General features: G+C 41.3%; 3 protein-coding genes across 3 annotated transcripts; 2 read left to right on the forward strand and 1 right to left on the reverse strand.

Moving 5' to 3' along the window:
* Positions 1-110: 110 nt before the first annotated feature.
* Positions 111-3,776, forward strand: rft1 (RFT1 homolog). The gene is made up of 10 exons (XM_004544879.3): positions 111-407; positions 499-584; positions 669-791; positions 868-1,159; positions 1,250-1,384; positions 2,243-2,503; positions 2,596-2,740; positions 2,832-2,937; positions 3,030-3,279; positions 3,400-3,776. Exons 1-10 carry the CDS (start codon positions 345-347, stop codon positions 3,562-3,564), a joined length of 1,626 nt encoding a protein of 541 aa, XP_004544936.1. The 5' UTR covers positions 111-344; the 3' UTR covers positions 3,565-3,776.
* Positions 3,777-4,393: 617 nt separating this feature from the next.
* mustn1a (musculoskeletal, embryonic nuclear protein 1a) lies at positions 4,394-5,811 on the forward strand. The gene is made up of 3 exons (XM_004544880.5): positions 4,394-4,779; positions 4,880-5,006; positions 5,324-5,811. Exons 1-3 carry the CDS (start codon positions 4,771-4,773, stop codon positions 5,419-5,421), a joined length of 234 nt encoding a protein of 77 aa, XP_004544937.1. The 5' UTR covers positions 4,394-4,770; the 3' UTR covers positions 5,422-5,811.
* Positions 5,812-5,905: 94 nt separating this feature from the next.
* Positions 5,906-15,533, reverse strand: ruvbl1 (RuvB-like AAA ATPase 1). Its single transcript, XM_004544877.5, has 11 exons — positions 15,239-15,533; positions 9,782-9,868; positions 9,544-9,676; positions 8,583-8,734; positions 8,327-8,416; positions 7,530-7,679; positions 7,281-7,344; positions 6,999-7,197; positions 6,799-6,901; positions 6,618-6,709; positions 5,906-6,254 (listed from the first exon to the last, which is right to left on the reverse strand). Exons 1-11 carry the CDS (start codon positions 15,377-15,379, stop codon positions 6,095-6,097), a joined length of 1,371 nt encoding a protein of 456 aa, XP_004544934.1. The 5' UTR covers positions 15,380-15,533; the 3' UTR covers positions 5,906-6,094.
* Positions 15,534-15,787: the final 254 nt, after the last annotated feature.

Genomic DNA, 15,787 nt, shown 5'->3' on the forward strand with positions numbered 1-15,787 from the left:
CGAGCATTAATTTTTGATTTCATCTATAGATTTTTCCTAAGCATTATGACGCTATCTAGTGGCACTAGGGTGAAAGCAACGTTGCGTGACGTCACTACGTAATGCGCTTGCGTAAAATGTCTACGGAAGTATTGGTGTACGATCCACAGCTTTAACTGCCGGGCACAACTGACAGCTCATAGTTGCTCTACTGGAATAATGTCTGGTGCCGCCGGTTTGTAATGCGGTCGAGATAAGAGTTCCCACACTATGGCAGCATTATGATTCTTCTTCGTAGAAAGCAGCGGACACCTGGTATACTCCACACCTGACTACAGTTTTCACAGAGCCAAAGGAAGATCAAAATGAGCTCTCAGGACATACTGCAGAGTGTGTCCACTCTAGCGTCCTATAATGTGTTGCTACAGGTAAACAAACACGGTAGTTGATGTGTGTTGAGCATTTACAGCATTTTTTTTATTTATTTATTCATTTATTTGTCCGGTTTTATGTCCTCAGGTAATGTTCCGTGTGCTCACCTTTCTTCTGAATGCCTTTACGCTGCGGTTTGTGTCCAAAGAGCTGATTGGGGTGGTCAATGTCAGGTAAAGTTTGCAGGAAAACAACACAATGGTTTTCGGGCTCCAGCCGCTGTAACATGTGTCCTTACGTGTGTCTTTATTATGCAGGCTTACACTGCTGTATTCCACATTAGTGTTTCTGTCCAGAGAGGCTTTCCGGAGGGCCTGTCTGAGCGGGCAATCGGGCAAAAACCACAGCTGGAGACCAGTTATCAATCTCCTATGGATGACGTGAGTTGATTAGATGATAAAATAGGCATTCTGATTTTCAGTTTTTGATGCTCACATGTTATTTCTACTTTTTCAGGGTACCCCTTGGTGTGTTATGGGCAGTACTTCTGTCATATGTGTGGCTTTGGCTCCTAGAGGTCCCAGATGCTCACACTGTCCCTTACTACAGTCCTGCTGTGGTGCTGTTTGCCTTATCTGGGGTGCAGGAGCTCCTGGCAGAACCCTTGTGGGTCTTGGCTCAAGCTCACATGTTTATCCGATTGAAAGTGGTGGCTGAAAGCTTGGCAATGATCGCAAAGTGCAGCATAACTGTGGTGCTGGTGGTGTTTTCCCGTGAATGGGGCCTTTACATCTTTTCTGCTGCTCATGTAAGAAATCAGCTGAAGTATCAGCTGCTTTATTTCTGCAGATATTTGTTTGAACTTTTCACGACTTTGTGCTGTGTTCACTTTTTATAGTTGGTGTACACAGGGATCCTGGTGCTATGCTATGCTGTTTACTTCATTCATTTCCTGGGTTCCAAAGAGGCAGCGAGGAATAGTTTCCCACTGCGCCGTGTTAGAGATTTGCTGCCCCGCAGACAGTATGGAGAGGTACTTGACCTTGCACGTCATCATGCATTACTCATCACTGATCCCATCAAAGTCACACTGAGTCATTGCATCTGAAATCACTGTGTGCCTTCTGCTCGACCATCTCCAAATTTGCATGCTAAATTTATGGTACAAAGTTTGGATGTATGTGATGATTGCTCTCTCTCTCTCTCTCTCTCTCTCTCTCTCTCTCTCTCTCTCTCTCTCTCTCTCTCTCTCTCTCTCTCTCTCTCTCTCTCTCTCTCTCTCTCTCTCTCTTTTTTTCTGATTTATGAAATTCCTAGTCACAAAATGGCATTACCATTCAACTTTCATGCTGGTAGAGCAAATATGACAATTTGTACCACAAAAACAATAGCAGACAGTCTAACCTGAATAGAAGAAAACTCTATTTTGTGCAAAGTTTACATTTTTGAGACCCACTTTTAAGGCATGCACTCTGCCCTGAAGGAATCAAATCATTCAGATTAGGTTTAAAATAAATGCAACAATGTATCATTTTCATGTATATTATAATATCATAGACAGCAGCCTTCGTTGCAGCAGTCAGCATGATGATTATCTGATCCCTGCTTGCCTGTGGAAGTTCTGGCGTTAAGGTTAGGTTTGGGTTACACTGCCTCAGATGCCTCAGGGAAACAACACCCTGAAAGTGGGTGGATAGGCCATTAAAAAATCTAGAAAAGCATTTAGCATATAAAGCTAAAAATTTATATCCAAGCTTTGTGCTATAATGTTTTAGGTAAATTAGAGACAGTCAAGCAGAAAATGTTGTAAAAATCTGATTATTTGTGATTATTAATTATATTTTGGTTACTATTCACGGCGGATATTCTTAACCTTTTTCTGTGTTTAAAGCCGTTAGTCGACAGGAATCTAGCGCGGCTCACTTGGAGCTTCTTCAAGCAATCCTTCCTGAAGCAGATCCTGACCGAGGGTGAGCGATACGTCATGACCTTTTTGAACGTCCTCAGCTTTGGAGATCAGGGTGTTTATGATATCGTCAATAATCTGGGCTCCATGGTGGCGCGCTTCATCTTCTTGCCAATTGAAGAAAGCTTCTACATATTCTTTGCCAAAGTGCTGGAGAGAGGGCGCAATGTCAAAAGTCAGAAACAGGTCTGAACTGTGGACGTTATCTCAAACAAATGTTTGTGAGTGGCTATGCTGGAATTGTTGATTTGACCTCTTTTTGCTGGTTTTTGTTATAGGAAGAAGTTGCCATTGTCGCAGAGGTCCTGGAGTGCCTGCTGAAACTGGTGCTGGTGATTGGTCTGATTATCACAGTGTTTGGTTATGCATACTCTCACCTGGCTCTGGATATTTATGGTGGCTCTCTCCTTAGTAGTGGGTCAGGTATGTGAGCTACAATCCGGTGACAGGAGACACCAGTATATGACATTTTGCTTTGCTGGGAATTTGTAAAATGTGTTTCTTTATTTTTTAGGGCCCAGTTTGCTGCAATGCTACAGCTGCTATGTCCTCCTGCTTGCTGTGAATGGTGTAACAGAGTGTTTTGTTTTTGCTGTCATGAGCCAAGAAGAGGTTGACAAGTGAGAATGCAGAAACACATATATATGTATATAGACACACAGTTATTTTATAGCGTGTAAACTGTCATTTAACACTGAGTTTATGTCCTCAGGTACAACTTCATCATGCTAGCCCTGTCTGTCTCCTTCCTCTTCCTTTCATACGTACTGACAAGTTGGGCTGGCAGTGTTGGCTTCATACTGGCAAACTGCCTCAATATGGGCCTCCGTATCTTACACAGCCTGCTTTACATACACCGGTACTTCCAGTTGAGTTGGTGGAAACCTCTGCGAGGCCTGTTGCCCTCCCCTCTCATACTGCTGGCGTTGGGCGTCAGTGGAGTTGTCACAGCAGTTTCTGAGGTTTGTTTTTTTCTCAAAACAGGAACTTTTGAGCTGCGCTTTTAGTAAACATACTTATTATTATTTTTATTCTGTAGAAGTCTGTGATCCTAACTGGAGCATCTGTTTTCTTGTCTCCAGGCTTTTTTCTGCTGCGACAGCGGCTTGCTTCTGAGGCTCGTCCATATCGGCGTGGGGGCAATATGTCTGCTTGGTGTGGTTGTAGCTGTTCTTCTCACAGAGACTAAGCTTGTTCAGTTTGTGAGCACTCAGCTGCTGCCTCGATTCAGAAAGAAGCGCACTTAAATTAGACGTAAAACTGTTACACCTGACTCAAAGAAGTCGTGCGTTTCCACTACAAACTGAGCCGGGGAACAACCTTTTCTTTCTAAGGACCTCACATGTGTCATGAGCGTGTGTGAATCTGTGAGTTTTATATAAAAAAATGAATGAATTTAGTTGTGGGTTTAAAAAAGTGGATGTATTTTAATAAAACTCTTTATTGTTTTACACCATGACCACTGTATTTATATCTGTGGTGTTTTTCCAGGAATTAAATGGAAAAAAGTTTGGTTTTAAATACTGCGTTTGTGTTGCTCACCTACCTCTGTAGCTGTTTTGGTGAAACAGTTGTGCACAAACTAAGGCAGGCGCTCTCAGTGTTGACTGATTGGAGTAGAGTTGTATTTAAGAAGCAGTACAACATGTTTACTAAAATGAAATGAAATGCTTGACTTCTGCTACCTTACCTTGACCAAATATTTTGTTTATATTGTGAGAAGTAGTTACGTTCTTGAGCCTTGATTTGCACTAGTATTTTTTTTTCCTTGTTTTTGAAAGAAAAGTTTGAGTTCAGTGCTTAAGTCAACTCAGCTACTTTGTAATTGTTTCCCTGTCTGATAAGACAGCCATTTAATTGCTTTTCTTGCCCCTAAACTAATTTCCACTGAATTTGGGGTCTCCGTGGGGTTGAATAATGATGTAATTATGGAAAATGAACCTATCCCATCAGCCCAGCAATTTTTTCACAAAGATGGATGGATGGGTGTGTGGGTGGGGTGACATTCTTTTACAGCAGGAAAAATTAAGTCTCCTCTTAAGAAAATCAAGTACTTATCTCTTGATTCACATCTTATAAACTTTGAGTTTAATTTGCATGGTTTGTTTATTGTCAGCGCTGTTAGAAAGCAGCTGCCCAACCACGCTTGCAAGATTCCTACACCGCCGATTTATTCGACAAAAAGTAATGCCACAAGCTGTAGAAGTGTTTCATTTTCTAAGGAAGAAGCAGACCCTGAGAAAAATAGGAGGGAGAGATCAAGAGGAGGAGTCAGTTCCCTCATTACGTCATTTTTTATGTGTTAGGAACAGAGTTATTGCCCACTGGAGACTGACTCACTGTTAGGTTGTGTATATATATGAGAGTGTGTGTTGGGTTCGGCCTGTTGGAGAAAGAGAGCCCGCTGAAAGAAAGAGAATTTATTCCAGGCCATCTTCAGCTACTCAACAATCATGTCTCAAGTAAGAGCAGTGTTTGAGCTTTCAAAGCAGGGCATAATTGTTGCAGACACGGGGACTATCAGTAACCTCTGTGTTTTACTTTCCCTTTACTGCCTTTCAGCCTAATCAGGAAGATGAGCAAATGCAGCGTCCTGAAGTGAGAGAAGAAGACCTGACTGAAGCAAAGAACAAGCTGGGTGCTGCCGGGCCTCCCAAGAGCAAGACAATGGAAGTAATGGAGGAGTGCGGTAAGGACACTAAACCAGCAGATGAGAGCGAATGAAACTATTCTGCTTTCTGTATTTGGTTAAGCTAAGACCACACTGCAGCCGTGAGTAAATGCGAGGGGCGTTTCTCATGATGCTCAAGTTTCCATTCCATATACAGAGAAGAAGAAAAAAAAGAAAAGAAAGGGGTTGTAATGATGGGAGATTCCTGTCACAGTGTTCCCTCTGACACGGAGCGGGACACAATGTACTTACAGAGCAAATATTTGTCTTACATAATCCTCTTTACTGCTGCATTTACAGTGAGATATCCTACTGCTGTTTCCTGTTCTTCACAGAGAAAATGGGTAAAGTTGCGCCCTCTGTGTTCAGCAGAGCGAGGTCAGGAGCAGAGACTGCTTTCAACACTCGCTCAGGCCAGCCAATCAGGAAATAGGAGAAAACCTGACCGTGGCTGAATCACACCTGCTCCATGTTCATGTGTTTGGATCAGCTGTTTTCTTGTCTTACTTCAACCCAAGGAAAATCTTGTTTAAAGCCCATTTTTTCTGTATTTCGTTATGACAAAATTTTACACTAGATTTATATTGATAGTTCCTTGAATTTTAAGAAAGGTGCCTAACTGATGAACTCAGTTTCAGTGTTTAAAACATATTTGTTGATCTGTCTGATACGACTTTTTGTTACACCAGAAGTTTCAGAGTGGGAGTATAAAGTAGTGTATGCAGTACACTTCAGAAAAACCTTAATGATAATAATGAACAGAAAGACAGATTTATTCAGCAACGATTACGAAATTACTTTGCAATAAAATCTCTTGAAATGATGCAAATTGTCTCTTCTTGCCTGTCTGTTATTACAGTGAGATGCTAGTAAACTTTACTACTAAAATCCAAAAATAAGAGGCAAAACTAAGAAAATTAAATTTTTCCTTTTTTATTTCAAAACTTTCCATTGACAAATGGAACAAATAAAAATTCATCTGAACAAAACTACTACAGAAAGCAGAGGCAGGGACACCGGAGTGAGTTACAGTGAAGGGCAAAGATGATAAAATGCAATGAACGTTAGAGTGAAACTAGGATGGACAAATACAATGATCACAAGTTTTATTTCATAAACTTGTGATCCTGATCTTGGAGGATTTTTGCTGAAGACTTGGCGTCATAGAACAGCTCATTGATCTCTTCTACCTGCTCCCTCTCCACTGTTTCTTTTCCCTGAACGCGGCCCAACAGACTTGCCGGCGTCAGCAGCTGTACAGCGTATCTGAGACAAAACAGGAAATAGGAAAGACTCAGTACACCCACACACACATATTTATAGTAAACCTGTTTATAGCAGAAGATAGTTTAATGGGTGCAAATCCTACAAGAGCTTTACTACAGTATACAGTCTTTTATCTGTAACTTTATACATGTTGGTCTCAGTGACGTAGCTGACCTATTCTAATCCCTTTGAACAACGTTTTTTTTTTTTAAACATCTGGCAACAGTTATGGCTAAACAAATTTATTACGGTACGTCAAAAATAGAAAGAGTACACATGAACTTTTAGATTTTGTTGAGCAAACCGTAACTGAGTTGAGGCATTTCATTATAACACACCCACACCCAGAGTGTTTGGCCGTACCTGAGGGTGGTCTTGGTGCCAATCTCTGCCAGGTGTGTAAGAGCCTCCTCGCTGATGCTGATTCCTTCGGTCTGAGCCCGAATCTTGATGATCTGCAGACCACAGCCTCGTTAGTGACGCATGCACAGACAGTTTGATGTCGCACATCACATAATCCACAGAAATTGGTTTTCAGACTTACCTGCTTCATCTCCTGTGGTGTGTACAACATGGTGCGAATGATCATGACTCTGTCCAGCAAGTCCAGAGGAATGCCGTGTGGAGAACTGATGTCCTCTGTCCCCCTGGTCAACAAAAACTACTTAAATCCTGAAACTGTTTTGTTTTACCTTAAAAATAAACAAAAACAAAATGTGCTTCTCTCCATAAAGCACTTCTCACCTGATTAAACAGTTTCCCCTGTTAGAAGCGAATACGACAATGGGGGCGATGCTGCTTTCCAGTGCTCGATGGAGGTACGTGAAGCATTCAATGTCCAGCATGTGCACCTCATCCACGAACAGCACGCCGGGTACGAGCTCAGCTATACCTTGGTCTATGTAGCGGTTCACCACCTTGTTGATCTCAGCACGCAACTTATCTGCAGCGAGAAATTGGCAGTGGGTCAAGAACTGAAGACAACTTGAGAGATTTAGTCTGAGTTAGGTGTTACACCGTCTCTACCAGTGATTTCTGTCTTTTTGGGCTTCATCAATTGTCCCATCATGGAGAGAATGTCCTGGCCTCCCTGAGATGAAACAATGAACCGTTTATAAATCAGAATCAGAATCAGAATACTTTATTGATCCCTGGGGGAAATTATTTTTTGTTACAGTGCTCCAATAGAGTGCCAATATAAAAACAATCAAATTTAAGATGTATACAGATGTGTTTATTCCAAACCGATGCTACTTTATTATTGCAGTTATGTACCTGGGGGCGAGCATTTGCAACATCCAGGTCATGCAGTGTGACATCTTGGACAATCTCCTTCTTTTTGTGGACATCACCTTTGGGCAGCGGAACATACTCCTCTGCCTCCAGGTCAAACTCTGTTGCAAAGGTGTCACAGCGGCCTTGTCTCTGCAAAGGCACAGTAATAGAAAAGATTAATGTCTCACATTGCTGCAGTCAACAATGAAGGGAAAGGTACCACACTGCAGGAGGGAGAGCAGATGTATGACTGAACTCAGTGCCAGCCCACTGCAGAAACAAGGGCATGTGGCTGAAGGATGAAAGAGGTTCAGAAGGAAAGTCATGAGGTGGCTGTCAACAGTAACAAATGTGTCGCCCAGCCCTCCTCCTTTACCCTCTGACTAGAGCCGACCTGTGCTTCTGGCCCACCTGCACTGATTAAAAGAACCGCTCCTGCAGCCTTTCAGCACAGGCCGCAAGCCCCACTGTTGGTAAAGAGGCACTGTGGGAGATGGAGAGATAAATGGAACATGAAGAGCCGCAGGAATGAGAGGCTCATTCCAGAGTACAACACAAATGCAGCAGGGTGGAGAGAGATGAAAGCATGCCACCATGAAGGGTTGAAGAGGACAAGCAAGATGGAAAAACCCTCAACTTTGACCCGACTAAGACGTTTTTTGGAAAAAACATTTTTCATCTGTAAACTATACACAATCTGGTAAATGAACAATCAGCCATGATCAGTTTCTCGCTTTTGCCAAAAACCAAAATGTGCTGCAAATGTAACATAACAGCATAAAAGTAAAATAGTTTACCTTCACGGCTCCGCTGTTAGCTTCAATGTAGATGACGTCTCCCACCTCCACACGCTCTTTCTGAAGACTCTCGTAAATACTGGGATCCAGCTAAGGAAACACAACAACTTTAAATGTTTTAAAGCAAAACGCTGGCCTAGCTTTGGCTGTCAGGGTTTTTTAGGGTTTTTTTTTTGGCCTTTTTCAGCTTTATTGACAGACACAGTGAAGAAAGGACAGGAAAGCTGAGGGGAAAGATTAAAACTCTCAGTCTGACCTTGAGCTGCTTTGTGCCTTTGGCAGTCTTCAGACCGATGATGACGTGGCTGATGGTTTTGCCATAGCCGCCCATGGGATTCTCGGTCTCGCATGGGGTCAGCTCTGTCACCTCCCCTTCATACACCTCCTTTGTTTCTTTGATGCGCAATCCTGAATATGGCGCAGCATTACAGTTACACATTTACACACATACAAACTTATGCACAACCTAATCTGGTCTTTATATTCCTACATGAGCTAAGCCGCAGCATCCATTGGGTCACCGAGCAACGTATTTTATTACAGAAAAGAAACATGTGTCCTGTGAAATGACTGGACATTGTTCAGTGTAACACGATCATGCTCTTGTTCCTGTTACATGCAGCACACAGGTGTCTAATCCTCGGTGCTGTGGGGCACAGAGCAGCTCTAAAGGCGGGGACTGTCCATCAGGGTGCTGTTATTGACAAGGTGATGACAACGTTCAAATGAAACCTGGTCTCTCTGAAGAATCTGCTCAAGGGGTGGAGTGAATGTGCTAATGACCACGTCTCCCTCCACCTTGGCTCCATTTGCTGCCCACTCAACAGGTAGCATCAGCAGTCTCAGATCCCCTTTCTGCTATTCCTTCTCACCACCTTTATAAATCTGCTTTACAGTGTTACCTTTCAGCTCATGACAACTGTGTGTGCAAGAGTTTCTTTCTCACTGCTAGTATGACCTGATCTTTTCCCACCAGTACAATAGAAGACACGCATAAAAATATTATTTTTAAAAAGACAAAATGCTTTAGGTGTATATCAATATTAAATCTAATTAAATCATTAGGCCAGTTTCTTATTTTCTTACCAATTAAGCCTTTGGTAATAGTAAGCTCATTTTCACTTCTACAAACTAAATGCCCAACAGGTCACAACCCATCGAGTAAACCTGGAGAACAGAAAACTAAAATCTGGGTTAAAAATCTATCCAACACTCACCAATCGCCCTCCTGAAATTCTCCATCAATACTTCTGTCTTCTTGATTTCAGATGAGTAGACCTCACTGCCGACCATGGGGCAGAATGGTACCTTGTTTCCCAGCTCCTGTGCCATAGCCAGGGCGAGGGCAGTCTGAAGGTGCGCAGGCAGGAAGAAATAAAGAGGCATGGTTAACAAACGCTGCATAGATATCTGCTATATTAAATTAAACCTTACTGCTGAACACAGCACACTTACCTTTCCTGTTCCAGGTGGCCCTGCCAGTAAAATGGCCCTCCCTGCCATCTTTTTTGAGCGGATCAGCTCAACGATGATACCACAAGCCTGGAGAATAAGACAAATTAGACTATTATGCACACGCGCAAGGTTTAAATGCAATACAACTAACTAGCAAAACCCCCACTCCTGAACCCAGGCGTTATACAACCCTGTTGGAGAACTGTAAAGCACACGAGGCAACGCATCTGTTGTGGCTAAAGTCACACTCTGATACAAACGTCAGTTCCTTTAATGTGGCTGACAAAAACAATTCAATTCAAAGCCCACCGAGTGGAACAAGAATTTAGCAATTCACATCCGATTTAGTAGAGTGTTTAAAAGTTTAACAGCATACAACTGTCAAAAAGTACAATAATGTCATAAAATAAGATATACAGTGGGGCAAAAAAGTATTTAGTCAGCCACCAATTGTGCAAGTTCCCCCACCTAAAATGATGCCAGAGGTCAGTAATTTGCACCAGAGGTACACTTCAACTGTGAGAGACAGAATGTGAAAAAAAAATCCATGAATCCACATGGTAGGATTTGTAAAGAATTTATTGGTAAATCAGGGTGGAAAATAAGTATTTGGTCAATAACAAAAATACAACTCAATACTTTGTAACATAACCTTTGTTGGCAATAACAGAGGTCAAACGTTTACTATAGGTCTTTACCAGGTTTGCACACACAGTAGCTGGTATTTTGGCCCATTCCTCCATGCAGATCTTCTCGAGAGCAGTGATGTTTTGGGGCTGTCGCCGAGCAACACGGACTTTCAACTCCCGCCACAGATTTTCTATGGGGTTGAGGTCTGGAGACTGGCTAGGCCACTCCAGGACTTTCAAATGCTTCTTACGGAGCCACTCCTTTGTTGCCCGGGCGGTGTGTTTTGGATCATTGTCATGTTGGAAGACCCAGCCTCGTTTCATCTTCAAAGTTCTCACTGATGGAAGGAGGTTTTGGCTCAAAATCTCACGATACATGGCCCCATTCATTCTGTCCTTAACACGGATCAGTCGTCCTGTCCCCTTGGCAGAAAAACAGCCCCATAGCATGATGTTTCCACCCCCATGCTTCACAGTAGGTATGGTGTTCTTGGGATGCAACTCAGTATTCTTCTTCCTCCAAACACGACGAGTTGAGTTTATACCAAAAAGTTCTACTTTGGTTTCATCTGACCACATGACATTCTCCCAATCCTCTGCTGTATCATCCATGTGCTCTCTGGCAAACTTCAGACGGGCCTGGACATGCACTGGCTTCAGCAGCGGAACACGTCTGGCACTGCGGGATTTGATTCCCTGCCGTTGTAGTGTGTTACTGATGGTGACCTTTGTTACTTTGGTCCCAGCTCTCTGCAGGTCATTCACCAGGTCCCCCCGTGTGGTTCTGGGATCTTTGCTCACCGTTCTCATGATCATTGTGACCCCACGGGATGAGATCTTGCGTGGAGCCCCAGATCGAGGGAGATTATCAGTGGTCTTGTATGTCTTCCATTTTCTGATGATTGCTCCCACAGTTGATTTCTTCACACCAAGCTGCTTGCCTATTGTAGATTCACTCTTCCCAGTCTGGTGCAGGTCTACAATACTTTTCCTGGTGTCCTTCGAAAGCTCTTTGGTCTTGGCCATGACGGAGTTTGGAGTCTGACTGTTTGAGGCTGTGGACAGGTGTCTTTTATACAGATGTTGAGTTCAAACAGGTGCCATTCATACAGGTAACGAGTGGGGGACAGAAAAGCTTCTTACAGAAGACGTTACAGGTCTGTGAGAGCCAGAGATTTTCCATGTTTGAGGTGACCAAATACTTATTTTCCACCCTGATTTACGAATAAATTCTTTACAAATCCTACCATGTGAATTCATGGATTTTTTTTTCACATTCTGTCTCTCACAGTTGAAGTGTACCTCTGGTGCAAATTACTGACCTCTGTCATCATTTTAAGTGGGGGAACTTGCACAATCGGTGGCTGACTAAATACTTTTTTGCCCCACTGTACATGAATCTAAAATAAGGCATTAGCTCTTTTACTCTGTGTTCTTGGGGACAGGGGGGCTTTCTCTCATTAGTAGAAGGCAAAAAGAGTTCCGATGGTGTTATATCTCATGGATGAGGTAGATCTGCTGTGTGTTCATGTGTGTTTTTGTGCATCTGCGTGTTTAAGTGTGCTAGTGTATCAGTGAGTGAGTCTGTCTGTAATCCCTTTAAGGGTGTGTGGCATTGCTGCAATGAAGAAAAGCGAGCAGATCGACATTCTGAATGTCACCCTGAGCGCTGATGTAAACAAGATGTTATGATCATATAGATGCTATTAATAATGAAGTGTCCACCCTAACAGCACCAAGTCAGTGGTTTAGAGTTTTACTGGCACGTGGACATTTTTTTTAGGCCTGAAGAAAAAACTTTTATATGGTTTTTATTAGAAAACACGATTTTATTAATAAACCATTTTATGTTATTAAAAATCAGAAAAATACTGTTACGAAAGCCTTGAAATAAATGGCCTAATATACACCATGCTCACCTTTAGATTCACCCCTGCTTGCTGCAGGTTTGTGATTGTGATTGAAAGTGCTGCTGTTGTGTTATGAGCTTTTTGTTTAAAAACTGGGGGCTGTGTGGATTTAATGGCTTAGTTTTTTTCTATTGCATCTCTATTTTTAGTCGCAAATATGAGTGAGATGCTGGGTGATGACTGAGAACAACAGAGCTGTGGGTTAAACAAAGCATAGAAGCAAAAACAATTTGCCCCAAGGATTTTTTGCTCTTTATAACCGAGTTATGCAAGTTATTCTGAATTGTAGCAGCACTACAAGCTGTGTCAATCTAGTTATAATCTGTGCAATCCTCTGTAGCCACTCACATTAACTGTCAGAGAAATAATAATGCATTGTATATTTGTATCAGAATAGCAAATAACAGCTTGCACAATTACTTAAGAAATGCTAATTGTTCTCGTTCCCGTCCTGTGATCCCGCTTTTATCATCTACAAAATATTGCTCGCCTCAGTAAAATTCCATCCAAATCGGAAATGGAAACAACTGGACTACTGCAATTCACTGTACATTGGCTTCAATAGGTCATTTGTTGGATCGCTTACAAATAGTCCAACCAGCAGCTGCGAGGCTACCTCCAAGTGTTCTGATGTGACACCCTATTTGACGTCTTCACCCTGGATCCCCATAAGTTCAGACTAAGATCTTTGCAATCATTTTCAGAGCCCTGCATGATCAAATGCCTGCGTTCATTAGTAAATGATTGCATCCATATACAGCATGCAGGTGATTGAGATCTTCTGGCCAAAACCTCATTGTTCTACTCTGAAGACCGAAAATGAAAGGAAATCATGCATTAGGGATCGAGAATGTACTACTATTACATTTAAAATCCGTGGACTCCAATGAAACTTTAAAGGAGCTTATTTGCATAGACTTGCTTTTTCCTAGTGGAAATTATTGTTGTGTTTTTATATCAGCATTGTTCTTTGTTGATTGTTGTGGTAAAGCATTTCATCTAGAAATGTGCTATATAAATATGTTTTACCTTCATTCGTTACAAAAACATCAGCACTGGGTGCAGCGCATGTAGCAGAGTACACATCGGAGGTGGGCAGGGTCAATGTAGGAATTTTAAGAATATTAAGAAAATAATTTCTAATATCTGATTTTTTTTTTATCTGTCAGAAATATAAAACATAAACAGATTTCCCTAACATTTGTTACTATAGTAATTCATTAATGCTCTGGTTGTTGCTTCTGTGGCGTTCCAAATTACAGGGAAGTTGCAGAGTGCCCTCTGATGGACAAACTATGCAGTGTCAATACGTCGTTCTCTAGTCTCCTCTTTATATTTTCCCTATTTTCACTGTTAAGGCAGTATAAATGCCAATACTAACAGACCACTAAACAGCTATTAACTGTTGATAAACCTACCCTGCTGATAAATGAATCAGGCTCTAGTCTACGGGTGTCAAACATATGGCCTGGGGGCCAAAATAAACCAAGCAAAGACTCCAATCCAGCCCATTGGATGACTTTGGAAAATGTGCAAAGTGGAATAAATTATTATTTTTTTAACTGTATTTTCATAGGTTTTACAGCTTTTTCCTGCTGCTAATGACATCCCTATTCATATTACACCAAAGCAACAGATAAGCAATTAAATGACAGAAAATTTCCAGGTTTTTTTCTCCCCACTATTTTCTAAAAAGGCTCCTTTTTTCACAGCGATTCCCAATTAAATATAATTTTTGTGACTTTAAAAAAAATGCTGTTTCATAGTTGCAGGTCAGTCTGAACAGGGAACTACCAGAACCTTTTCAGCAATTTTAGACATTTATTTCTTTCAGTTTAAGACTAAAGAATCATGTTGACAGAGTTCTTTTACTATTTACTACAGTAAAATGTCTATATCATGTAGAAAAACTGAGACATGCTGTTTAAATTGCACGTCTTTATCTTATGTTAAGATATCTCAGAGATTAAATGTGCAGTTATACACTGACGGAAAAGAGTTTCACTGGTCCAGCCCACTTAAGATCAAAGATGGATGTATGTGGCCCACAACATGAAATGAGTTTGACATCCCTGCTCTAGTCTTTACCATAACTTTGCTATTTAGTTTGTGAAAAGCTTTGCTGGGTTAACAATGAACCTGCAATGTTTAATTTTCAATAAAACTCACACTAACTGGCAAATATATCAGTTTGTACATTCAAATAAATGTTACTTACCAATGTCAGTGGCAACTGATCATTGAATTGGTGTGTTACATGAGTTTTGTGGGTGTACATTTTTTAAATATAGTGTGACACCCTGAAAGACTTTACACCACTTTTTTTTATTAGTAATGATGTTTTTTTTTAAATTACCAGCACAAAATGGGAATAAATAGCAAATAAAAAGATAAATACAAAAAATTGACAATGGCCAGCAAGAAAAATTTGTATGCCATTAAAATTTGTATCAGCTCCCATAATTCACTGCTGTTCGGGATCATTTAATTTTCCACTTAAGAAAAGGGATATATTAAACCACATTTGAATGTTAAAATGGCTTTAAATAAATGTAGTTCATCTGGTTGTCCTTCTTGTACCTGTACCCAACAGCAGATCCGTTTTTTCTCAACTAGATCCATCAACAACTGATACCTCCCTGCTTTCCGTTAGAAAACAGTTATTATAAATTCACAATTCATACTTTTAATCCAGATTAAGTTAAACTATAGGGATGTATATACCGTCTTCTTATAAGTTAGCGTCTCTCTGTCACAAATCGGACCCGCAAACGACAGCGACCCCACTCAATGCTAATAGGATTAGCTTGTACTGTAGTGCCTGTAAAGCGCTCAATTGTCCTCGTAAATATTCCCTTCTTACATAATATTCCCCCAAAAGAAAAAAGAAAGCAAATGACGTGAAACACGAATATTACCTCTCTTGCAGCCTCCTGGCCCACGAGTCCACATGCTGTCTGTTTAGCATTACCGGCCTCGTCTAGCCCCAGTCCTTTGACGTGACTGTGTGAAGCGATCCTCTGCGTTTTTGTTGTGCTTTTTACCTCCTCGATCTTCATAGTTGCGTTATTTGTGAAAATGTATAGTGTAAAGTCTGCCAGATGCGTTAAATACACATATAATCTCTAATACGAAATACCGCCTCAATCGGCGCCTAAACTCAAAACACAGGAAAATCTGTTTCCATGTGGGTTACTAGGGAAAATAAGCGGAAGTGATACCTTTAAGTACCGCCCATCTAACAACTGTGGTAAACTATTGGGCTACGCCAAATATCCCTGAGCATTTATTGGATTAGAGCCTGTCAATCACATTTACACTCCAGAGCCCGCCCTTTTGTCGTTTCCCATTTCCGTTTGTGTTTCTGTTGGTTTGTCGTAGTAGAAACTGTCAAAAACTTGCAAATATATGAATTAAAATACAATATAAATGCAGGAATAAAAAAGGTGGACGGGTTTTAATAATTT

This window comes from Maylandia zebra, linkage group LG5, assembly GCF_041146795.1.
Source record: "Maylandia zebra isolate NMK-2024a linkage group LG5, Mzebra_GT3a, whole genome shotgun sequence".
Lineage (NCBI taxonomy): Eukaryota > Metazoa > Chordata > Actinopteri > Cichliformes > Cichlidae > Maylandia > Maylandia zebra.